This window comes from Asterias amurensis, chromosome 12, assembly GCF_032118995.1.
Source record: "Asterias amurensis chromosome 12, ASM3211899v1".
In the NCBI taxonomy this organism is placed as follows: Eukaryota; Metazoa; Echinodermata; class Asteroidea; order Forcipulatida; family Asteriidae; genus Asterias; species Asterias amurensis.
Window position 1 is genome coordinate 10,577,651 of NC_092659.1, and position 26,684 is coordinate 10,604,334.

General features: G+C 39.3%; 1 protein-coding gene across 2 annotated transcripts; it reads left to right on the top strand.

The window, feature by feature from the left end:
* Nucleotides 1-264: 264 nt before the first annotated feature.
* On the top strand, nt 265-26,445 carry LOC139944866 (cysteine protease ATG4B-like). Of its 2 annotated transcripts, none has more exons than XM_071942013.1 (10): nt 265-457; nt 2,297-2,467; nt 5,542-5,640; nt 6,230-6,328; nt 7,689-7,841; nt 8,616-8,903; nt 9,761-9,903; nt 11,336-11,392; nt 13,920-14,025; nt 23,149-26,445. In XM_071942013.1, exons 1-10 carry the CDS (start codon nt 442-444, stop codon nt 23,208-23,210), a joined length of 1,194 nt encoding a protein of 397 aa, XP_071798114.1. In that variant the 5' UTR covers nt 265-441; the 3' UTR covers nt 23,211-26,445. The 2 variants fall into 2 exon arrangements, with proteins under 2 accessions (XP_071798114.1, XP_071798113.1); XM_071942012.1 differs by having other exon boundaries at nt 266-466.
* The last annotated feature ends 239 nt before the right edge of the window (nt 26,446-26,684 follow it).

The following is a 26,684-nucleotide window of genomic DNA, read 5'->3' on the forward strand; positions in this document are numbered from 1 at the left end:
TTGACATTCGAACGTCAAACAAGAAACCAACTTCACACTTTCACACTAGACATGGCCCTTTGCCAAACCACGGCTTCGGCTTTGGACTCGGCTTGAGGCTTCGTTCTCTCGTCTGAAGCCCTGAGCGCGTTCACGCAAATCACGCGCAAATTGTCAAATCAACCGGCGGGGCCAAGCTAGCCAAAAGCCGAAACCGTCGTTTCGAAAAGGGCCCCATATCATTATCGCGAAGAGTCATACTTTCGTTGGGGATTGTTCTGCGTTTTGTTTGTGTTTGGATATCAGGATCGGAGCCTGTGTACTACGTGTATTGGGATTCACTGTGTGTCATAAATGCCTGTGCAAAAGGAAGTGGTGTTGAGTTCACCTGCCTTCGTCGTCACATATCGTACCATCATAACTATGTCATAAGGCTTAATTGTCTTCCAACTAATATTAATAATGGACATCGCACTTGGTAATATTGGTGAGCAGATATAAATAATTTGTTTGTGTGAAAATATAATATGTAGGCCTACTCCTTTTTGTCGAAATTTTGTCATTATCGATTCGGTCGTACGACGTACGGTACGTACGTACCAAAATTTTGAAAAAAAGGAGTACAGCGCCCCAGTTACTGGAAATTATACTGGGTCTACAAAGACTATGTATACCGATGCCTAGGGGCCCTAGTAGGGCTAGGCCTAGGCTTGACTATAGGTCTAGCATGTCCAGTGAAGTTAGTATATATTGTATGATGATTAGCAATACAAATGAAATGAAACACAATGACAATGTTTACAAAATATAATTTACAAAACATAACATTTACAATAATACAAAACATTCTTTTTGATGAGACCATGGATTGGAATGATCATAGTCATATATTATGACCATAAGGTTTTTTCCGCGATTCAGAACTGCAATGCATTGTGGGAAGGCATATGGGACAGTTTTTATGCAGTTTCTAGGACTCGTGTACGCAACGCCTATACACAACGAGCTATAAATAGCCTAAATTATATAACTCAAATACAGATCCTTGTCATTTGATTGGTGGAACTTACTTCACGTGACATTTACTATTACTCCCATCCGCACTGGCGATCAAAAAGACCTATTCGCCCATGGGGAATAGCAGTTCTCATTCAACAGTTAGGATATCCTTGTTCCCAATGTTTTTGAGCAGTCCAGCGCCGCCGCGCCACTGCTTAAAGTCACCTGGAAGTGGTATTTTTTCAAAATAAAGCTTTTGTCACTAATATATGTGTTTTGATGAGTGGAATGTGAATAAACAGTTAACTAAGGTTTTAAACAATCAGTTCTTATGTTATTTACAAATTTAAGAGTAGACCCCGACCCGAGAGGGCGCTGTTCGTGACGTCAATCGAGGCAGACTTTGCCTGTAATGCGTAGAGTAAACACAATTGCAAAGTGTATGTACGGACCAAGTCATGAGTTTGTACGTTTCAAAAAATTTTTTTTTGTTTTTTTCCGGCAATGCCAACCAGGTGTATTGCTGCTGAATGCAGAAAAACACTTTTTGAAACGTACCAACTCACGACTTGGACGTACATGTACTATGCACGTGTGTTTACTATACGCATTGCAGGCAAAGTCTGCCTCGATTGACGTCACAAAAGGGGTAGGCGGAGTCAGCCCCCCAAACAACTTTATATATTTTTAAAACATATAAATCGTGACAAACAATTACTAAAAAAAATGTTTTATTGTTCGTAAACATATACTCTTATGTTTGAAAGAAAAAAATCTATTTCCAGGTGACTTTAAACAAAGGAGCACCTGTGCAAAAGGTTGTGATCCGATTTGTGCATTGGCGATTATGATTTTTGGTTGTCAGTAATTTGTGTGATTTTTCATGTCATACTTTTAAATACATCAAATGACAAGGATCTATATGTCAGTTTAAAACAAATATTGAGTGGCTTTAATTCGTGGAATGGAAGGAATATATTATCGCTCGGTAAAATTTGGACTGTTCCATTTCACTCGGCTTCGCCTTGTGAAATGGAACAGTCCAAATTTTACCTTGCGATAATATTCCTCCCGTTCCACTCTGAGCCACTCAATATTTGTATACCATCCATCATGCTATGAAGACCCCAAGTAAAATAACTGTCGATCCTGCCACGTCCATAATTTATTGAGACCATCTACCACGCTATTGTTTGCTGACTGTGTCTTTGGCCACTCCATACACTCACTCCCTGTTTCCCTGACAAAGATGTGCTGCAAGTTATGTTATTATAACTGTTCTTACTCTGCACATTATATCCCACTTTGCTATCTCCAGCATGTGTTACATATGAAAGCGGAATGGTGTCAATAGAAGACTTCCCAACAGATAAAGGGCCCGTATGGATTTTGGGCAAGAAGTATGACATGAAGCGACAGCGACATGAGGCAAAGGTAGATGTTGTCTCCAGGTTGTGGATGACATATCGCAGAGGTTTTGCTAACATAGGTTGGTATTTTATCAATATTCTCTTGAAGGCAGTGGACATTATTGGTAATTACTCAAAATAGTTATTAGCATAAAACCTTTCTTTGTGACTAGTAATAGGGATAGGTTGATAGTATAAAACATTGTGAGAAAAGGCTCCCTCTGAAGTGATGTAGTTTTCGAAAAAGAAGTAATTTTCCACGAATTTGATTTCGAGACCTCAACTTCGACAACCAATTGAGCTCAAATTTTCACAGGTTGGTTATTTTTTGAATATGTTTAGATACACCAAGTGAGAAGACTGGTCTTTGACAATTACCAATGGTGTCTAGTGTCTTTAATGTGTTTGTATTGAACATTACATTTGTAAATGGAGATGACAACAATTTTTTAAATCAATTGTTCCTATGAGGTTTTTTGTATTTTAGTTAGTTACCTCACATTACAGTTTCATCATTACACACATTAATGTACACCCATGTGTTGTAGGATCAGGCGGGCTAATAACTACGGGAGGCGCCCCCCCCCCCCAAAAAAAAAAAAAAAAAAAAAAAAATAATAATAACAATAGCGTATCGTTTTGTACCCCTGAGGTCAAAGGCCAGTGTCATTTTGGCTATAACAAAAGAAACAATGTCTAAGCGGTGGCACCCCCAGCCTGTTACGGACGAAAAAAGACCAGCGCGAGCGGCGAAGCGCTTTAACTCGTTCATCTAATCAGTTATTCATGTAGGTACATTATATGCACCTTCTGTGTGTTGCCCTCAGCACGTGACTTTTTAGTGCACCATTATGCGTGTGTGGGTAAGACCTTTGGAAATCTTTTGGATTTCCCGGGACTTTTTTTTGGTTTTCCCTTTTTTTTACCTTCAGAATTGTCATTTCATGAATATTTTATGCTCACAAAATAGTAGATTTGACACAAATATTTGTTTTTGGCCGACTACTTGTGGTCGACATCAATAATTATCCAGTGCAATCATGGTGCAACACAGTCGTGGTATTCAACGTTCACAAAAGCGCAACAGAGATCGATTTCCCCCTCACACACATATCAAACCACACGCCCGTTTATCCAACGTCACGATTTCACAAGGAATCAGTCTAACAATCCATTGAACAACAGAGGGCGCTGTTGCAAGTAATGCCCTTAAATGGTATCGCTCGTTTATTGAACGGACGAAAAACATGGTGAATGAAATGACTCTTGGAAATTGTTTTTGAAGGAATTTGCCAAAATAAAGACGCAAAAATAGCGATCGAAGATGTATTAAGATAAAATGCCTTGCTTCTTTGACAACTAGATCTTTCATGAAACGTTAATGCAGTTTTGGGCATTGTTTGACCTAAAAACTATTTTAAAAAAATCCAACAATCCAACAATTTGTTTTTTTGGCCTAATGATGAGGCATGTACATGTACCCGGCGTGTGATCTGTGGTATTGTGTCTTCTTATTGGCCTACAACTCGTCTCGCTCATGCATTATGTATCATTTCTCCCACCCAAATCTGTGGCAAAAAGTAAAGAAAAACATGGATCCAAAACACCTAAAGACACCGGTCGCGCTGTTTTTGTGTGTGTGTGTGTAATGTCTGGGGTCATCATGTGCCCTTGACATCTGGGGGGGGGGGGGGGGTGCCGCATGGGTCTTGACTAAAGGCTACATTTGCTCCTAGGGTGTACAAAACCCATGGACCCCTGTCACAGCTTGCAACAATTGTTTTGTTATAGGCCTACATGTACCTCGGTAACATCATTATTCCTCTTCTCAAAGTTCTGTTGGCATCTTAAAACATTATTACAACGGAGTATGCAGTGGTTCATGAACAGTTGTTCAAATAAAAATTTTTGTTTAACTTTTCCTTTGAGCCCGTAATTGTTTCGTACAAAGTGGTGGAAATCAACCAACGATGGGATCCATCAAGGTACATGTAATGTACACCAGTTAACAAAACTCATGTTACCGTTTCGCGACCGCGCTGTGCATTGCGCGTAGTGCACATCCTTAGCCATGGTACATTATACAATTGTTGCAAGTTGTGATGGGGTCCATGGCGTTTTGTACACCCGAGGGGGGAAATGGAACCCGAGGCAAAGCCGAACCCGAGCCAAGGCGAACCCGAGCCGAGGTGAAGCCGATGGTGCCATTTCCCCTCGAGGGTGTACAAAACCCATGGACCCCAATCACAGCGTGCAACAATTGTTTTGTTATACCTTTGTATAATTGTTATTCCTCTTCTCGAAGTTTTGTTGTCATCTTCAAACATTATTACGACGAACTATTCATTGTTTAAATTAGCAGACGAACAAGAAACAATTCCATCGAACCCGCGGTTGTTTCGTACACAGCGCGAAATCGACCAACGCTTGGAACGATCAAGGTGATGTACATCGGTGTACATCACTCTTTCAAGTTACCGTCGGCCCGTCGAGCCATGTAACATGCGTATTTCTTGCATGGCACGTGATTGGTTCACGACCAATCAAACTTCACAATTTGTACAGAGGTATAACAAGATTGGTTCTCGACCATTCAAAATTCACAGTTTGTTTCTGAGGTATAACAAGCAGTTTTGTATCACATCACATGATCAATTGGTTCTCGACCAATGAAACTTCACAATTTGTTACGGAGGTATAAGCTCGTTAAATGGGGTACTGTAGTCGTTATCTTTTAGCTACTCTGCATATTTGGCTACAATACAGACATGTAAATACCGTACGTACGGGTAGGCTAATACCGTGTTAGATGTACAAATGTATCATGGGTAATTTTTTGTTCACTGCGCAATTCAAAGAAGAAATTCCATAATGAAAAAACAGTTAGGCTTTTGGAATTAAAATTTAATCAAGTTTCTTAAAATGATGTTGTGTCATTTACAGTCTGTTTCTCAAAACTCAATGTATTGCTTCAATTGGAGTTTACAGTACATCACCTACTTAATTGTCCCTGTTTATTGCTTTAAGTGCTTTAAGTGGTTTTGCCCTGGACTGTTTTTGTTCTTGTGTGCAACAACTATCAAAGAATGAGATTATTCTAAGTCAGTCAGTTTTAGGGCATTTTGTATCTGATTTTGTTGCCCTGTATTTACAGGTGGTACAGGGCCTACTTCAGACCAAGGATGGGGTTGTATGCTGCGATGTGGTCAGATGATGCTGGCTCAAGCTCTCATATGTAGACATCTTGGCAGAGGTAACAAATTGGTTTAAATACAATGTTTGTTTCAAGCCATCCAAACTGGGAAACACACCATGGTGTCATCAGGTGATTCTGAAAATTTGTACCAAGTCCTGGAATTTATATAATATGGAAATTTTAAGGATTTGTCATGTTAGTAGCAGTTTATCCCCACATAAATTCATTAAGTTCTGCTACCACTCTTCATTTCAATGTTCAACAAGGTCTGTGTGGTATTGATTAAAATAAATATAGCCCTGGCATAGCAGTTAACTTAAAAGTTTATTATATAAAACTTTATACAATCTGAACATTGTCAATTGGAGTTATAACATGTGCCATCATGTACATGTAACTTACAATGGCACATTAAAGATGTTATTTTCCCTAGCCGTACAAAAGATAATGCATATCACACTCAAAGTCAATTATTATGTGAACATGGCTAAAGAATAAATCACATCAACAAGGTCAACAGTAATTTCACTCTCGGGGGCAACAGCCTCCATGTCATTCAAGGACTCTATGAAACCTGAATTTCTGGAAGTCATCGACGCAATGTATGTATGGCCTTAAATATCTAATCATATTTTTAACTGTACAGATTGGAGATGGAGCCGCTCCAAACCGGAAGAGAACTATATAAGAATACTGAAAATGTTCCTAGACAGAAAAGACAGTCCTTATTCAATACAACAAATAGGTAGGTATGATAATAATAATAGTAATTGTGGCTTCTTATACAGTGCACATGTCCGTCACTCTGTGACGCTCCTGGCGCTGTAACATACAGTATTTCCTGCCAGATGTGGGACTACGTTTGAATTATGAGACCTAATTCTGGTAGCACCGTGTAATGCTTTACAAGATGCTGTGGTGCAATTTGCTGCTGATCGGACCAGGAACACCGGGGCGAACCCCTTCTCTTTTCGATAAGTGCACTGGGTTTATTTACATGCGTTACATAACACATGGTACCAACGGCTTAATGTCCCATCCGAAGGACGAAGCAATGGTTAAGTGTCTTGCTTAAGGACACAAGTGTCACAGCTGGGGATTCGAACCCACACTCTGCTGATCAGAAACACCAGAGTTTGAATTCGGTGCTCTTAACCACTCCACATAAAGCAGACGGAGGTGCGGGTGAGATATTTCCACATGATTTATATTCAAATATTGCAATGACCCCTGGCTGTTACAATGAACTGTAATTTCATGCAGAGAAGATGCGTCTTAACTGAGTAAGTGGAGGGCAGGGTCACAATACAAGTTACTTTGGCTTTGTGACATTGTATACCCTTCACTGCACCTGCTCGTCTTTTTTTTGTTGCTCATTATTTGTCGATTGGATCCCATCCATATTTTCCAGTTTTGCGGGTCCCGCTAGTGGTTCTTTCCCAGTAACGTGTTTACATTCAGTTTATTACTTTCTTATTCCATATAGTTTATGAGTCTTTTTTTTTTCTTTTCCCAAAGGCCTACATATCCCCTGTCCCAGCTTGTGCCCCTTCCCTCTCCCATCCCATATGTTACCCGCACCTCCGTCTGCCTTCTTTCCCGATCCTGTGTGTATCCAGTGTGTTGGTATTGTTCTTTGCTTGCCACTGTACATGCTGTATGCCCATAACTCATGTTTGGCAGTTTCGTGCGGGTCCCGCTGGTGGTTCTTTCCAAGTCCTGTTTATACCCTGTTGCACCACCCGCTAGAAATTATTGGGGTTTCACCAGTCACACAAAATAAAAATGTTGGTAGAGGCACAAGGCCAATAACAACACTGTCTGGCCTTTGTTCTCAACTTGCAGATCCCCTCACAAGCTGTAGAACCCAGCCATTCTACACCCTACGTGACTACAGACACTAATGTTATATTTCATTTTTCATGTTCTTAGCACGGTAATGCAAGACCAATGGGGAGCCAACAATTCCTCCCTCTTCTCTCCCAGCCATGACCAGTCAACCCACATGTTCTTATTTTCTTGCACAGATACATATTTCACTTTTGACAGTAACAGTTAATAAACCATACTGAAAAACGATACTTTGTATTTTTAATTTCAAACAGCACAAATGGGTGTTGGTGAAGGCAAATCAATTGGAATGTGGTTTGGACCAAATACTGTTGCACAAGTTCTGCGTAAACTGGCTGCATTTGACAATTGGAGCAACCTAGCAGTGCATGTAGCCCTTGACAACACTGTAGTACAAGAGGACATCAGTAAGTTTCATTTCTACTTAATTGTGTGCCATTATACAATTCCTCCCTCTTCTCCCACAATTGTTGCACGCAGTGACGGGGTCCATTGCGTTTTATACACCCGAGGAGGAAAATGGCACCCTCGACTTCCCCCGAGGATGTACCAAACCCAAGAACCCCTATCACAGCGGGCATCAATTATTTTGTTATACCTTTATACAATTGATTATTCCTCTTCTTGAAGTTCTTGTGTCAACTTCAAACATTATTTTAAACAAGTATTTAAAAGCACACCAACAGTTGGTGAAAATTAGCATCCCTTTTGTTTGTAGAAATTGCTACTTTGTTTTCAATCCCCTATGTTTTGTAATACATTTTGCTTTTTACCTGCCACACAGTACACCACCTCTATTTTTAATCCTGATCTAAGCTGGGAAGTGTGTTGACTTTTTGTTCTTTTTGGCTGATTTGAATCGATTAGCTAAAAATAAAAAAGTCAACTGAAAGTCACAAGTCCCGCTTGACTTTTCAAGAAATTTAAGGAAGATGCACAACTGTAAAAAATTACAAATTCGACTAGGCTGAAATTGGAACCCCCAAACTGTTTAAAAAATGAAATGTTTTGTTTTATTTCGAGTAGTTGTTTGATCATTATTGTTAACAATTGTGATGGCTGGCTTATGAATCACCGTTCATTAAATTTTAAGTTCTCATTCTTTGCTGCATGAACTAAATATAAGAGATTGAATTTAACAACACCATCATTATTGACATGTTAATTCCATGATTATACAGGAAAGGTATGCCTGGCTTCACCAACAGACCCTGTAAAAGCACCTTGTGAAAGTAGTGAGTGCAGTAGAGTCCTTCCCAATGGAACAGCAGAAGATACAAACTGTGGTGCAGGAGCAGTGTCAAAGGAAAGGTGGCGACCTGTGCTGCTCTTCATACCACTACGACTTGGACTAAATGAGATCAATGCAGTTTATATACAACGCCTGAAAAGATGCTTTACTTTGACTCAATCTCTTGGTGTAATTGGAGGAAAGCCAAATCATGCGCATTATTTTATAGGCTTTGTTGGTGAGTATTAACACTGATTGGATCCACCATTTCCAATACAAGCTTGACAGATCACATGTCTCAAGAAGGGAATAAATGAGTAGTGACTCGTTCTTAAACGGCCATTCTATAACCGGCACGGTCATAGACATGCGATGAAGGCCAGAGTCGATTGCAAAGGCCTTCATCCCACTGCCACAACCCTGCAAGATTTTAATTGGCCGTTTAAGAGCGAGTCACTACTTATTTATTCCCATTCATAAATGCCGCTTTGGTTAAAAGGCGTAACAAAGTAGAAAACTCTGTAAATACTTATCTGTTCACCACGCTCTTGAGCTCTGTTACTTGTGCATTTTTATTATACAGTTTTCAGATAGCATTTGTGCGCGTAGTAATGCATCTACGCATCAATCGGCTTACCAACACAAATGCTATCCGAAAACTGTATAATAAAAATGCACCACTAGTAACAGAGCTCAAGAGCGTGGTGAACAGATAAGTATTTACAGAGTTTTCTACTTTATTACGCCTTTTAACCAAAATGGCATTTATGAATGGGAATAAATAAGTAGTGACTCGCTCTTAAACGGGCAATTAAAATCTTACAGGGTTGTGGCAGTGGAATGAAGGCCCTTGCAATCGACTCTGGCCTTCATCGCATGTCCATGACCGTGCCGGTTTTGTTGAAAATGCTATCCGAAAACAACCAGTTGTGAACAGCTCCAGCTGGTCATTATCAACTGTTTAAACACCCCCACGTGATGCGTTCCACCAATAGGGGTAGCAAAACTGTCTGGGGTATTTATGAATATTTATTCCCAGTCTTATCTTTTTTTAAATGAAGTTTGTCTAAAGGTGTTTGATTTTGTCCTCCACAGGAGATGAGCTAGTTTATCTCGATCCCCATACAACCCAACCATCCACGAGTACTGACAAATGGGGTTTCCTACAGGATGAAGGATACCACTGTGAACATGCATGCCGAATGAGCATACACAACTTGGATCCCTCTATTGCATTGGTTTGTATTTAAATGCATGTTGGCTTTTCTTATATTTAGCTGTTTTTGACTGTCAAGGTATTGTTTTCATCATGGCTTTTATGCCCTGCCGGAGAAGCCAGCCAAAGGGGCATGGTGTTTGCCTTGTCCTTCCGTGTGTGTGTGTGGTTGAGAAGGTATATACATTCAAACTGGGGATCTATAACTAAAGAGAAAAATAGAGTCCACGGTACGGGAAGGGTCCACAGTTGGAAAACGTGTACAAACAAATTAAAGGGACACATTGCCTTGGATCAGTCGAGTTGGTCCATGAAAAGCATTTGAAACAGTTGGTTATAAAATTGAGATGGTTCGAAAGATGTTTTAAAGTAGAATAAAATGATCCAAGCAAACATGCCTCAAAATTGCATGGTTTTCCTTTTACTTTGCGAGCTAACACAGTCAGCTGTTTATGGAGTCAAGAACTGGACTCCACAAAATAGCATGACGTGTTAGTTTACGACGTATAAGGAAAACCATGCAATTTCTAGGCATGTTTGTGTGGATCGTTACATTTTACTTTTAAAGCATCTTTCTATATGCATTTTGTAATGACAGTTTCAAATGCTATCATTGAGCAACTGGACCGATCCAAGGCGACGTGTCCCTTTAAAGTATAACCGAAAGAAGGACAATAGGAAGTCCACGGTTGCAGGCGTACACAAGGTTGCGTGTGGTTGTGCGTATAATAATTGTCTGAGTGATAACTCTAGGACTTGGCCTACAAACTCCAAACTTGGTTTGTGGATTGGTCTTCCGATCTCCCAGAAGCCTTGTGTTTTTGGATACCTTCAGTTAAATATTAGGTCATTATGGCTTAAACAAGGGAAATGTTGTCTGAGCATTAACTTCAGAAGGATTTTGCATATTAACTCCATACTTGGTTTGTTGACTGGTCTTAGGATCCTTCAGATACTTATTGTTTGTCAAAGCATGCAACAATTGTATTCTGTAAAGTCTACAATTTAGTCATTTGCAGTAAAATGCCTTACATGGTCATCAGTTGTCTTGTCCTCCAGTCAGTGACATCTGGATCTTCTTTAGTCCACTCAACACCCCAAAATGCAATGTAACTCGTCAAAGACATCTAGCTTGTCTAATAAGCTATGCTGTAACAAACCACTTGGAAATAGGCACCATTAGAGTTGTACACATGTAATTGTTCTAAAAACAAGTGTGGTATTTTCAATGGTGTTACTTCATTTCATACTAAACTGACAGGTTGTTTTGCTTTGTAGGGCTACTATTGCCAAGGTGAAGCTGACTTCCAAGCCTGGTGTACATGTAACTTCATTTCATACTTAACTGACAGGTTGTTTTGCTTTGTAGGGCTACTATTGCCAAGATGAAGCTGACTTCCAAGCCTGGTGTTACTTCATTTTATACTAAACTGACAGGTTGTTTTGCTTTGTAGGGCTACTATTGCCAAGATGAAGCTGACTTCCAAGCCTGGTGTAGGGATATCCAACAGGTAATTCTCATTCATTTATTAAATATCTTTGCTAAAAGACCACATTCCATTGCAAAACATTTGTCCTAGTAAAGCCCGGTTCATACTTCCTGCGAATGCGAAGCGAATGTCGACGTCACAAATTCACAACAAATAATTTGCAGCAGTTCGACTCTGGTTAACTCACTTGTGGACATCGCTGCGAAAGGAAAGTTGTGACGCTTAACTCACATCAAATTCGCTTTGCATTCTCATGAAGTATGAACCAGGCTTTAAACCTTGATTTTTGTATTATTTATTTATTTATTTGTTTATTTTTTTTTTTTTGGGGGGGACTGTTTTTTTTATAAAAGCAACTATGTAATGTTATTCCCAATAGTATAATATTTTGTAATCACTCTTACCATGAGACAATTTATGACTGTGACACAATAGTCAATTAAAGTTAACTGGTAGCCTTTGAATAAGATCCACCATTACTAAATGTGAATGTCTGAATCTAAACATCAGTGCCAAATGTTTAAATTACTTGCAACTAACACCCTGTTTACATGATCCTCGTGTAGGAGGATCTGATCCTAAAAGGGAAATCAAGCCTTTACATGTCGCCTTTACACTTGATTGTGATCTCGCATTGTGATCGCGAGATTGTGATCTCGCATTGTGATCGCGCACCGGAAGCTCAAGTCAGCTGATGGTAAAGGTTGCCCTTTGATCGTCCTTGCGGGATCTGATCATTAATTGGAGGATCTGATCCTGAACATGTTTACACTAGCCTTTGATCGCCACTTGATCACCCTTGCCGGATCTGATCCTCCTTTGATTGCCCTTGTTGGATCAAGTGTAAACGCAGTCTAATAGTTGTTGGTTTGTATTGTCTGCACCTTATCAAATTGTACCCTGGTTTGGAAAACATATTAGGCAATACCAGTTGAATACCGGGAAATAGAATTTTTTCTTCTTCAAACATTAGAATATATGTTTCTGAACAATAAAATAATTTGTTTAATACTTGTTTTTAACGATTTATATGTTTAAAAAAGAAATAAAGTTGTGTGGGGGTGACTCCACCTACCCCTTTTGTGCCGTCAATCGAGACAGACTTTGCCTCGATCGAACATCAAACACACGGGGAGAATGACTTAAAGGCACCTGGAAATAGATTTTTTTTCCCCTTCAAACATTAGAGTATATGTTCCTGAACAATAAAATAATTTTTTGAGTAATTGTTTTTGACGATTTATATGTTTAACAAATTAAATAAAGTTGTGTGGGGGTGACTGCGCCTACCCCTTTTGTGACGTCAATCGAGGAAGACTTTGCCTTGATCGAACATCAAACACACGTACGTGCAAGTACATTCAAGTCCTGGACGTGAGTTTGTACGTTTGAAAAAGTTTTTTTCTGGCATTTTTCCGGCAATTAAGCTTGGGCGATATCGATTTATTTTATTCACGATATATCGCCGACAATATATCGCGATATTCGATATAATCGCGATTAATGAAATTTGACATCATCAGTCTTAAAACTCCAAGTGAAAGTTGTAGAAGATACAGTCCTAGTATAAGAGAGGTGTTCTAATGACCTATTCTTCTGGTTTTACTCCAAACCTATGGGGTATCAGCTAGCAAATACATCGCGATATTTAATCGATGTATCGATATATCGCAATTATCGCGATTATCGCGATTATCGCGATATATCGCGATATATCGCGATATATCGATATTTCGATTAAAACCAAATCCATCTGATATCGAAATCGTGTCCAAATTAATATCGCGATATTCAATAATATCGTGATATCGCCCAAGCTTACCGGCAATGTCAACCAGGTGTATTGCTGCTGGATGCAGCAAAACAACTAATAGTGTCAGTTTGCCAAGTTGTCCGGTCCGACGTCTTTTCCAGCGCTGTGCGGCAAACACTTCGAGCATGTTTTTAGCTTGCGCCAAGCGTCACTATGCTGTGTTGGCACTGCATGCGATTCATCGCGCCTCGATTGACGTCGCGATCAGCGCCCTCTCGGGTCGACTTTTTTTTCAATTTGTAAATAACATGGAAACTAATTTATGTAAACCTTAGTTAGTTGTTTATTCATATTCCACTCATCAAAACACATATTTTAGTGACAAAAGCTTTATTTTGACAAAATACCACTTCCAGGTGACTTTAACAATTAAAGGATTTCGGGCTACATTGACAAGAGAGTTTAAAAGAGGAGTATGCTCTAGCCAGACTAGGAAATCCAACACAAACCAATTTCTAAACTTAAAAGCCTAATCTACTCAAATGTTCACATGGTTGGTGAATAGTTTCAATCAGCAAGATTGGTTTGAAACCTATAAGTGGTATTCTTTTGTATATAAATATTTAAACATCGAGCGCACCATAAAAATATACTGTTAAAGATAAACCATTTCTAGTTATCTTCATTTTCCCAAGACAAGAAATATCCACATGGTACAGTTGTATGTGTGTTGATTGATCAATGATTATTCTTTTAGCATTGATTTCTTTGATGTGCTTGTTTTTACAATGATAGGTAATCAAAGAGCAAGATATGAGTCCCATGTTTGAGTTAACCGAAGAGCGACCATCACACTGGCCACCCTTTGACCCTGGTCATTCCAGTATGGAACCTAGTTTTGGTACGTACTTTTTTGTGTTGTTAATAACTGTTAATATTTAAGTTGACCTACAACCTCATTATCCTGCGATATTAATGGTTTGGGATCCTTCATATTGAGCTACCATACCATCAGATTGTTTTATCCCATTTTTATAAAGCTTGCCAACCTCTGATAACAACCATGACAACACCAAAGTCATCTGTATCTATATTTTTAGTTTAGAGGCAGTTCATATTTACTTGCAACAAAAAATGATGAAATGGTATTTTGCTGGCAGATCATAAAGCCTCCCCTATGCCCAGTTGATTGACGCGGGTTGCGTACATGTACACTTTCAAGACTACATATGTAACAAAAGTGTTTAAAAGCAACAGCCCTGCGGCATTTCCACATACAGTACATGTACATGTAGCCCAGCGGTCCATGTTTATGTCAATCATGGACAAGGTTGAGCGCTTGGAAGTCAACGCTGTCCAAATACATTTCATTTTTTATTTTTAATTCATCCCCCCAAATTAAACAAATCTTATTTCATTTATAAAGTTTGATTATTGTATTTCAATCGATAGTGTAACTTTTGTTTTTTCTAGTTTTGTGAGCCAAACATAACCCAAATGCCTATATACCTATGTTGTGCAAATGGAAGTAAAACATTTTAAAGGATTTGGGTACTTTTTGTAACACAAAACACAATGTCCACAGATTTACATTAAGCTTACACCGTTTGAAGATAATGATGGTAGAAAGCTTATCTGAAAATTTTAGTTGCTGAGATGCTGTAGTTTTTGAGAAATGAGTAAAACAATGTCTATAAAAAATGCGTTTTTACATGCTAAAAATAATTTTTGTCTCATGACCACTGAGACGAAAATGATTTTCATTCAATTCAATTCAATTTAATTTCAATTCAATTCAATTCAATTCAGTTCAGTTCAATTCAATTTATTATTCACATCACGTTAAAAACATGAAAATTGCCTTCCAGTGTGCATTATAAAAAACACAGAATTTTAAAAATATAAATATAAACTACAGGTTTAAACATATAAACGGGACAAAAAACACAGAGATAAATATATTTACAACCATCCAAAAAATTACAGGGGATATGACAAAAAAACATAAAAATCACAAAAGAGGAGCAATAATAAACACCTTAAGTACAATTTGACAGAGTTGCCACAAAGCAGGAAAAGCAGTAAGCGGACAGAAGCAGGGGATTATCTTTTGAATTTGGAGTTGAACAGGTGGCAAGCATTAGGCAAGAATGACATTCTGAAACGCTTAGTGCGGGTGGGGGGAGGACGAATTCTTCCTGATTTGTTGACAAACACTGAAGAATGAAGTGGATGGGTAGGATCTTGCATAATGGCTTGGATCTTAGAGGTATTGGCCGATTTCAAAAATACAATGTAAATCCTTAAAGGAACACGTTGCCTTGGATCGGTCGAGTTGGTCTTTGAAAATCGTTTGTAACCGTTTTTATAAAATGCATATGGTTGGAAAGATGTTTTAAAAGTAGAATACAATGATCCACACGCATTTGCCTCAAAATTGCGTGATTTTCCTTTTATTGTGCTTATTTATGGTCGGCATTTATGGGAGTCAAATGGCCGACCATGTTAGTCGACGAGGTAAAAGGAAAACCGTGCAATTTCGAGGCATGTTTGTGTGGACCATTGTGTTCTACTTTTACAACATCTTTCTAACCATATGCATTTTATAACAAACAGTTACAAACGCTTTTCAAAGACCAACTCGACCGACCCAAGGCAACGTGTTCCTTTAATGTCCAAGCCATTCGTTTTGGAAGCCGCTTTAATGACACGTTCCAGTCGGTGGCTGTCTATGGCTTTAAGATTACCATACCAGACACAAATGCAGAATGAGATAATGGACTGGATAACACTTTGATAAAAAAGAAATTAAATATTATTGCGAACATAGAATGATTTAAGCTTCCTGACAAAAAACATCCTCTGGTTAGCCTTAGCAACAAGTTTCTGAGTAATAATTTTCCAATTCAAGTTGCTGTCATTGGTAGTGCCAAGATATTTAAAGTTATCCACTATTTCAACTCTAATTTCATTAATATAATTAGGTTCAATAACAGTCTTGGTTTTACGGAAGTCAAACACAATTTCTTTAGTTTTAGACACATTCAGTTCTAAATAATTAAGGTTACACCAGTTAACAAAACTATCAACCTCTTTACGATAGGAAGATTCATCATTCATAGAAATCAAACTGGTCAGTGATGTGTCATTATCATATTTGATTGTAGGACATGAAGTATCACTTAGTCTGTAATCACTAGAATAAAGTGAAAACAACACCGGGGACAACACACAACCTTGAGGAGCAACAGTATTAGTATGCGTTTGATCAGAAAAAGAGTTCAGAAATAAAACCCTTTGGATATGATCAGTTAAAAAACTGTTGATCCACAATGAGATATGGGGATTGATACACATTCTGTTCAATTTCACAGTCAATAAATGAGGCTGAATAGTATTAAATGCCGATGAGAAATCTACAAACAAAGTTCTGGCATAGCTACAAGGTTTATCCAAATGTTCATTAATGTAATGCACAAGTGTTAAAATTACATCATCTACACCTCTCCGAGAACGATAAGCAAACTGGGCAGGGTCAGTGTAATCTTTAGTCTGATCCAAGATAATATCCTTAATAACATATTCAGAGCATTTCATAACTGATGATGTGAGAGCAATCAGTCTAAAGTCATTCATAACTGAAGGTTTGGGTATTTTTGGAACAGGTATGACAGTAGAAATTTTCCAAATTTTAGGAATTATGTTAAAGTCAAGAGACCACTGAAACAGTCTTTGAAATACAGATGACTATTCTTTATAGCAGGATTTCAGAATTCTTCCAGAAACACCATCAGGACCAGATGACTTGTTGCCCTTGATACGCTTACAAGATTTCCCGATAGCTGGAATGTTGAGCTCAATCCTATTTGTGTCGTTTTCCTGGCTCCGCAGATCGTCGCAAAGGTGGTTGTTGATTTGGCGAAAATAAACGGCATCAAAACGGGTGTAGAACTGATTAAGATCATTGGCGAAACACCGGATATCCGCATAGGGCGCGAATACCTATTTATAAATCGGATAGTTCAGTAATTACAACCAAGTAACCGGATATTCTTTTAATATCCAAATATCCGCGGACGTCGGGCGACAACTGATAGGAATGTTTTGTCTGAATCCTTATGAGACTTCTATTAAGACAGCATAAAACAGCATAAATTAAGTATTTAACTATGCTCACCTCCGTGAAGAGTTAAAACAATGACATTTCCGACGTATTTTGTTCAAAGATTACAAAAGTTTTCCTTCACGTAGAGTCAATCACGATCAAAAGAAAAAGCAAATCGCCATCTTTAAATTAGATCCGGTCATTTTTATGAATGAACCGAGTGACATTGTCTAAAACTAATATTAATCCACCCATAAGATCTCATTCACAAAATTTCACTATTCGCCCAGCACTACCGGTGATGGACTTTAACCCTTGCCCAAGCTTTTTTGGAGTCTAAATCAAGTTTCTTGAGTTGCACCCTGAGGTTGCACTCCACATCGGCTCCGAAATTGTTTTGTGTTTATCGCTTTCAAAGAGTGAGTTAACCCAGTTGAAGTTTGCAAATAGTACATCGATTAGCATGGATTCAGCTGGACTGAACTGAAGAGTTTTTGAACCTGCGTCCTGGGTGACTTTTTCAATTTCTTGATTTATAGTAACTAACATATCCCCCTTGGGGCCATCGCCATTTTACCTTGTGTACAAAAACGCATCCCATTGTGACTGTAGTGCATTGACATTGCGTCTTCTTCACAGATGGCTGGTTTCAGACTAAGCACTTCGCTTTTGTGGCTATTGTTAACTGCCTTGCTTAGTCTGGTTACCTTCACCAACAATGATCTACACAGTTTACGTAAGGACAAATCCTGTGTAACTCCAAAGGTTTACACTACACTCAGAGAACTTGGTATATCTGCCGTAAAACCAACTAGAAGAGGCCACAGATCATGGGCTAAGCAACATAAAAAGCATATACCCACCCTGAATTCCTGCGTCACTAACAGAAACTCTGACCCAATAAAACTTATCGTAATACAGCCAATCTTGTTAGCATAACTTGCCAATCTCAATGCTCTTCTCCGAGTCGTTTTTTACTTTGGAATGCACGTTCATTAAAACGTAAGACAACAACTGTCTGTGACTTGATTGTATCTCTTGATATTGACATTTGTGCGATCACTGAAACTTGGCTGTGTGGTGATGATCGTGACCAATATCCACTAGCTGATCTACGTAACACGCTTCCCAACTTTCAGATTCATCACATCCCTCGCCTGAATAGGGCTGGTGGGGGAGTACTGGTATGCCTCAAAAAGAGTTTTTGTGTCCGTCAAATTGAAACTCAAACTTTCAGCTCGTTTGAGTACATGGACTTGTCCATTACTGCCCGTTCTAACATACCTCTTCGCTTACTGGTTGTCTACCGACCTCAAAGATTGCTTGACAAGACCCCTACAGCTCCTCTCTTCATGCAAGAATTCTCTACTCTTCTGGAACACGTCACTATCAATGCTGGTCACATCTTGATCTCTGGTGATTTTAATTTCCACGTTGACGTTGAATCTGATAGAGATGCATCAATTTTCCGGGATATTTTTGGTTCTGCTGGACTGAAGCAACTCGTGGTTGACCCCACCCATCAGAATGGTCATACACTTGATCTTCTCCTAACACGGATACTCGATAATTCTATCTCGCAAGTATCTTTGTCCCACCACCTGCCCTCCGACCATGCCGCAGTTACCTGCCAGATAAACATCGGGCGCCCTATGTAGTCCGGTGAAAGTTGAAGTGCAGGTTCGGAAACTAAGGGACATTGACATTGAGGCCTTACGAGGTGATATTCTAAGATCACCATTGTATACTTCCCCGTTGTCTGATTTAGATCTCTTGACTGATCAGTATCAACGCACCCTTTCCGATCTCCTTGATTTACACGCGCCTCTGATCATGTCCTCATGCGCCCTGGTTCAGCAGCACAGTCCGTGCTGCCAAACAGATCCTACGTCGCCACGAACGTCGCTGGAAACAGTCCAAGTTGGAGGTACACAGACAAATTTTTAGAAAATGTTCAGTGTGCCGCCTACAACAAGCTTATAGAGGACAGCAAGACTGACTTCCAAAGTAAACAGCTGGAGAACTGTGACTCTAAGCACCTTTTTCAAGTGGTTGACAAGATCAGCAACAAATTCACAACAACTTGCCATTCGCTTCCACGAGAACCTATCCGTTTCGCACACGTCGGTTTTTGACTCTGAACCATTATGCAACTCGACTTTGGATCACCTGCAAGTTCTCTCTGTTGATGCTCTCAAGAAACTGATCATGGGATCACACTCTTAAGTCTTGTCGACTTGATCCTATCCCAACATGGTTATTGAAGAGCTGTCTGGATCAACTTGCACCTATCATCACCCAAATAATGAACCTATCGTTCATTCATGGTCGTTTTCCGGACGCATTGAAAATCGCAGACATTTCCCCACTGATCAAGAAACACAACCTCGCACCAGAGAGCCTACAAAACTACAGACCGGTAGCTAACCTCAAATTCCTTGCTAAAACCATTGAGCGGGCTGTAGCTTCGCAGACTCAAGACTATCTTGCCAGAAACAACCTGTTCGGTGAAATGCAGTCTGCTTATCGGAAAAACCACAGTGTCGAAACTGCTTTACTCCGTGTTTTTGACGACCTTCTCCCCTGCAGACAAGGGAGAAGAATCAGTTTTAGTTCTCCTTGATTATTCTGCAGCGTTCGACACAGTTGATCACCACGTGTTACTGCAGCGTCTACGTCATAGATACCGTATTCGCGGCTCCGCTCTAGACTGGTTCACTTCATACATGTCATACTTCAATAATCGTCAACAATCTGTCGTCATCAACAAAGCTATCTCTCCTCTTCGTCATGACAACACTGGAGTTCCTCAGGGGTCTGTTCTGGGTCCCCTGTGCTTCACACTTTACACCGCCCCTCTTGAAGACATCATCTCGTCTCACGACATCAAGTACATGCTGTATGCTGATGATGTCCAGCTTTATGTCACCATGCCTGAACATCAACGCCCGACTGTCATTCCAAACATTGAGTCTTGCATCAGTCACATAAAATCATGGTCTTCTATAAACATGCTCAAGCTAAATGACAACAAAACGGAAGCTCTTCATATCACGTCCAAACATCGACACCGTAACCCAATCCAAAGCCTACATATTGGCGAGTCACAGATCACCACTGACAACAGAGCTCGTGACCTCGAGACAATCATCACTACTGACCTTTGCATGAAAAATCAAATCAACAACATTTGCCGTTCCTCGTCACTAGCCCTCCATAAAATCGGAAGGATACGGAAATATCTTGACCAACAGACCACTGAAAGGCTGGTCCACGCTTTCATCTCATGTCGTCTGGATTTCTGCAACAGCCTCCTCCATTGTCTTCCAATCGCTCAAATCTCAAAACTCCAACGTAATCAAAATTCTGCTGCTGGACTTGTTACCCGTTCTTCACCTCGACAACCCCAGTACTTCGCTCACTTCATTGGTTACCCGTCTCCAAACGCATAGAATTCAAACTTCTCCTGCTGACATACAAATCTCTCCACCAATCCGCACCTCACTATCTTCAAGAACTCCTTCATGTAATGTACCTTATCGTACCCTCCGTTCCAACTCTACCTCTCAACTAGTCCCATACATCACTCGCACGATGTCTTATGGCCACCGCTCGTTCTCATATTCTTCACCCTCACTCTGGAACAACTTGCCGCACAACATCAGAACTGCTCAGAACGAGAACATTTTCAAAGATCTGCTGAAAACTTACCTGTTTACTCATTAATTTTTGTAAAGCGCTTCGGGACTGTTGTGTGAAGCGCTATATAAGTTATATAATTATTATTATTATTATTATTATGTCTAAAGTTGTCTTTGATGTTTTTGCCAGATTTCTTCCTGCTTAGTTGAATATGTTTAGTTATTTCCCTCTACACTCTACGCTTTTCTGTGAGATCTCCATCACGGAAATCTTTGTGTTTTCTTTCCAGAAGGCCGCGAATATCTTTGTGTTTTCTTTCCAGAAGGCCGCGAATATCTTTGGTTTTATCCATGGTTTGTTGTTAGGGAAAAGTTTATGTTCCACCTCAGGAATGACCAAATTTCACAAAACTGAAGGTAGTCACCCACCGCTTTTGTACATGTAGCTTCATCAATAGTGTTATGGCCGAAGAAAACATCCCAATCCGTGCAGTCAAAACATCCTCTGAGAGTAGCAGTATTTTCTCTTGTCCACTTGTTGGTTCTGACGACGAGAGGCTTTTGTTGTTTCAATTTTTGTTTAAAAACAGGAAGTAGATGAATGATGTTGTGGTCAGAGAGGCCCAGACCAGCCTTCCCATGTGCCTTATAGGCCTTTTCGATGTTGCCCTAAAATTTGTCCAGAATGTTATCTTTCCTGGTGGGAACCTTAACATATTGGTCATAGTGAGGAAGTGTATTCTTGAGTTCACAGTGATTAAAGTCTCCTAAAACAAGCTTCACCGCATCAGGGGCCCGTGTTTTAAGTTTTTTTTTATAAGTTTGGCAATCTTAGACAAGGCAATATCCGCATCAGCATAAGGGCTAACATAATTTGTAAACAGTTGTCACAAAAGACTGGTTAAATTCTCTAGGAAGATAATGTGGTCTCAAGGCAACCGTGAGTAGTTCAATGTCAGGTGAACATAATTGTTCCACAACAGATACGTTGGTACACCCCTAGTTCTTATTAACATTACATACACCACCTCCGGTAGATTTGCCAGACTCTGCGGTCCTGTCCATCCGTTCACATGAAAAGCCATCTATGTTCGTATCAAAAGTGGTATTTGTGTTGTTGAACCAGGTCTCGCTGAAGCACATTTAACAACGGTCTCTAAATTCATAGCGTTAGCTTGTGCAAGCTTTTAACTCATCAAGTTTGTTTCTGAGACTTTGAGTGTTCCCCAAAACAATTGAAGGTAGTGGAGGGTTGTATTTACGCCGCCGAAGTCGCACTCTAATGCCTCCTTTCTGGCCTCTTTTACGCCGGGTCAAGCAGGCTTCGGGGGGAGTGTCCGTCTCCAGACCAGGTGTGGCTGTGACCGTTGACCTCAGTCTTAACAATGACTCCCGGGTATACACAATGGGAAATGGCCGTTCAAAAACTGTACTCACAGGTAGCTCGGCTAGTTGAGTAGAAACATTATGAATTGCACTGAAAAACAGCGCAGAAAATATAAACTGGCACACCAACATGGTCCTTGAGATAATTATAACACGTCACATACATCAAAAAGGTTCAAAACAACTGGATAACAGGTATAAAATGTGACGGAAACAGTAAAAAGACGAGACAAAATAATGCACACGGGTGGTCGCCACAGAGCAGCGCCCTCAATGACTGTTTTTTTACGTATTTCTCAAAAACTACAGCACCTCAGTAAGTCATATTTTTGGGGAAGCTTTCTTCTACCATTATCTTCAAACTGTGTAAGTTTAATGTAAATCTGTGGACATTGTGTTTTTTGTCCTACAAAAAGTACATAGACCCTTTAAAAAGTGTTCTGTCGCTGCTGCTGAAGGACAAATATCTAGAATTTGAATTTACATGACAGTTCCTGGAATACAAGAGAAGTGTGAGGATTTATTGGCAGTCACTCTTTGTTACTGGGCAAACAAAGTACATGCACTATGCTTCACATCCAGAGCCTGTTTTACACATCTGCCAAAATTATCTTTAGATTCATCTGCCAAAATCATCTTTACACCCTTTCTTACACATGTTTTATCTGACTTCTATTCGAGTGTCAGTAAAAGTTTTGCCGGTATAAACTTCTTCCTGTGTTAACTGGTAAAACAAGGCTTGTGCCAATCAGCATAAGACCCACAAAATGAATAACAAAACAGCCAAAGGTAAAAGCTGCAGAAATTTGGTACACAAACAAAACATCTAACACCGTATACAAGTATTAGAGTTGTTTCCAGTGATGCATATTTATGTATGTTGTTTTAATAGAAATAAGAGAACTGGATGAGGAGCCCACATATGATTCTGATGAGGAGTTTGAACTGGTATAACGGCCATTGTTGCAACATCATACATTACTCTATGCGTTGAAAGCTTTGGAAGATGCACCAGACATGCCATAACTTCACCTGAAATGGGATGGAATGAGTCATAGAAAAGAGTCTTGCTGTGTGCACCTGATAACACGGTTGAACTCTAACCTGGAAATTGCTCTGTGTTACATCACTTGTTGAAACTCTGAAGGAACATGCCATGGAAAGCTACACTGAAGAGAAGTTTCCTACATGTGTGTTGGGGTTAACTAAGCTTATAAACAGCACACATTTATGTCATCAATACCACTGCTAGTATCCTTGAAACTTGCATAACAAGAGGAACTCTGTGTTTGGAAGAAAAGCAACAAAACATTCACATAATTGGTCCCAGGTTTAAGACATTGAATCACTAAGGGAATAACAGTGCGAGGACCTGGTCTTCACTGCATGGTAATGACCAGGTTGGTGGCTGGCGCTGTAAATTGTCTATATTTAGTGACTTTTCTCTCAGCGATACTTCCAGACATGTTCAGGGGCTGTATTTTAGCTTACGATGGCTCCTGTCTGTTTCGTGCGTTAATCACATAACTGATACTTTGAGATAAGTGACTTTGTTATAAGAATGGTCTATTAAGCGCCCTCACTGGGTTAAAAGGAGGCAAATTATTCGACCCTCGCATTAAAAAGCACACATAAGCCAAGCGTCCATGTAGTGTGTCGCTGTAATGAATATATAATTTATATGCGCACACCTGTTACATTAAAATTGATACATTTTTAGGGTGTACGCGCATGTGTGCGGAAGTGCCAATGAAACTAAAGATGCGCGAAACTAAGCATGTGATACAGCCATTAGAACTTTTCACACTACAAAAAATCTGTGTTAGACACCGATACGATCCGGATAATGTTCACTGACCTTTTCACACTACAACTTTTCAACACGGTGCCGATCCGGATATGGCGCTTGATCAAAACCAACCCTGCCCAGGAGGTGGGTTGATAATTCTCTATCCGTGTCGAAGATTCCAACACGGATCGAAAGCCGTAGTGTGAGCACCTCCGGGTTAATTTTTGATCCGTGGTGAGTGTGCATGGCGCCATTAGTGCTTGAAAGCTACATGTGAAACCAAAAAGCTGATTTTCTGCAGAGCTACACTAATGTAGTGTGAAAGCGAAGCTGTTTGTATTTGTGTTGAAATTTTACCAAACCAACACGAACCCTAACCGGATAAGGTTTGACACGGATCGAAAGTCGATAATGTGAAAAGGCCTATAGAGTTATGTATAACTTCATGGATAGAGCGCGAAGCACAAACTGTGCTGGTTTAGGGGCCAAAGTCGGTCCTTTATCATCCGTTAATACATCCTCACATCATCAGGTTTTGACCACAAAGAGTCTCAAAACTGTCCCAAGGTATTGAACTGTAGCACTTAGAAATTGCAATAATTATTCATAAACCAACCTGGAATAGAGTTTTCAGTTGTTTTTTAATTATTTACGTATGTATTGTTTTATCCAACATTATCAAAAATGAAAGAAGCATCCTTTGTTGTGTGATACAATAAACAAGTTGTTTCTTTCATGGTGTTTAGTAAAAGAGTTCAATATTTCCCCCAAATTTATGGCAACAACTAGACATTTTGTTACTAACAAAGGCCAGATGAATAAAACTTCATCTTTACATATGAGAACAAGCCAAGCAAGCCAAGGAAGCCATCATGTACATGTAGATTGTACCTCATCAGTACCTCTATTGAGAATTATGTGAGATTGTACCGTCTCGTGAACAAGAATGCATACCATTATTACAAAGGGCACCATAACCACTGTCCATGTAGTTCTGATACTTCACAGGAAAGCACTCATGGGATGTTGTTGAATTAATGGTTAAGTTTGATTACCTAGTGGTTTGCTAGTGATGTAAGTAGTGCATGTGCATTCAAGTTCAAGTGTGAACAACTCTAGTCAAATTATTGGTCATTTCAATGCAACCATAAGAACACAGCGGTGGCCAGTTTGTTTAAATTTTGGAGTGAGTTCATAGATAGCAACCTCAGTATGTCAGCATTATTTGCAAGGTAATTTATGGAGAGAAAAATGGAAGTATTAAGTCAAATGAAGACAAAAATTAAAAAAGGAAATCTTCTGAAAATAAACTGTTCACTGCTGCTGAATATTTACTTACAATATTAAAATATATTGTTTTGGGCCATTTTTCTGATAAGTGCTCCTTCATGCACTGTGCTATTTAAAAATGCTGTTGGTATCAAACGATACAATCTGCCTTGACCAACCATTGTTGACTAGTGTGCGTTTGTGATTGACCAGAGTGAGGCAAACTATTGTTAACTGTGATCCTTTGCTCTAACGATGACTGATTTTTAGATTGTATAAAGTCATAATATGATGAGGCAAAATTGATTAAGAGAATTCTGTTATGCTACAGCCAACACCCCTGCTGGGAAGTCCACCTTAGTTAGGAATCCAAACTGCTTGCCAGAAGTCAAATAAACTCTAGCAGCTCACAATAAACAAGCCAACACTCATAAATAAAATATAATAACTAGATATTTGTTATTAATTTGGGTTTTTACCAATACACCGATGTGTTTTATGTGTATATGGGTAAAAACCAAAATTAATATTCTTTATCCCCCCCCCCCCAGGCAAATTTAACATCTGTTAGATATTTGTTGTTACAAATTTAAAGGCAGTGGACACTGTTGGTAATTACTCAAAATATTGATTAGCATAAAAACTTACTTGGTAACAAGTAATGGGGAGAGGTTGGTAGTATGAAACATTGTGAGAAACAGCTCCCTCTGAAGTGGAGTGGTTTTTTAGAAAGAAGTAATTTTCCACGAATTTGATTTTGAGACCTCAGATTTAGAATTTGAGGTCTCAAATTCTTCGTGTGACAAGGGTGCTTTTTCTCTCATTAATATCTCGCAACTTCCAAGACTGATTGAGCTAAAACTTTTCACAGGTGTTATTTTATGCATATGTTGAGATACACAAAGTGAGAAGACTGGTCTTTGACAATTACCAATAGTGTCCACTGTCTTTAAAGGTGTTCATGAATAATGTTATGAAGATTGCACTGTCATTAAATGACATCATTGAAATTAAATCTTTGTAGCTTTAACTGATTTTTTGAAGACTTTTTGAAAATTATAAATTGTACAAATCCATTGTGTGGTTCATGAGATTAAACTTTGATTTAACATAACTTGACAACTAATGAAATCATGTTCAGGTGTGATGGTCTTGATCAATTAAGGTTCAATTGCCCCTTAATTTTCAAGTCTCAATTCAGTTTCAAGCTTTATTTATGCTGCAAAGAATAGTTACTTGGATGGTTGGCTGTGCTAAAGACTAGCCAAGACTATTTCATCAACATATCTACATGTACTGCATGGTCAATGAACAATTTGACAGTGATGCCTACCGGTACATAATGTGTGTACATGTACAGTACATGAACA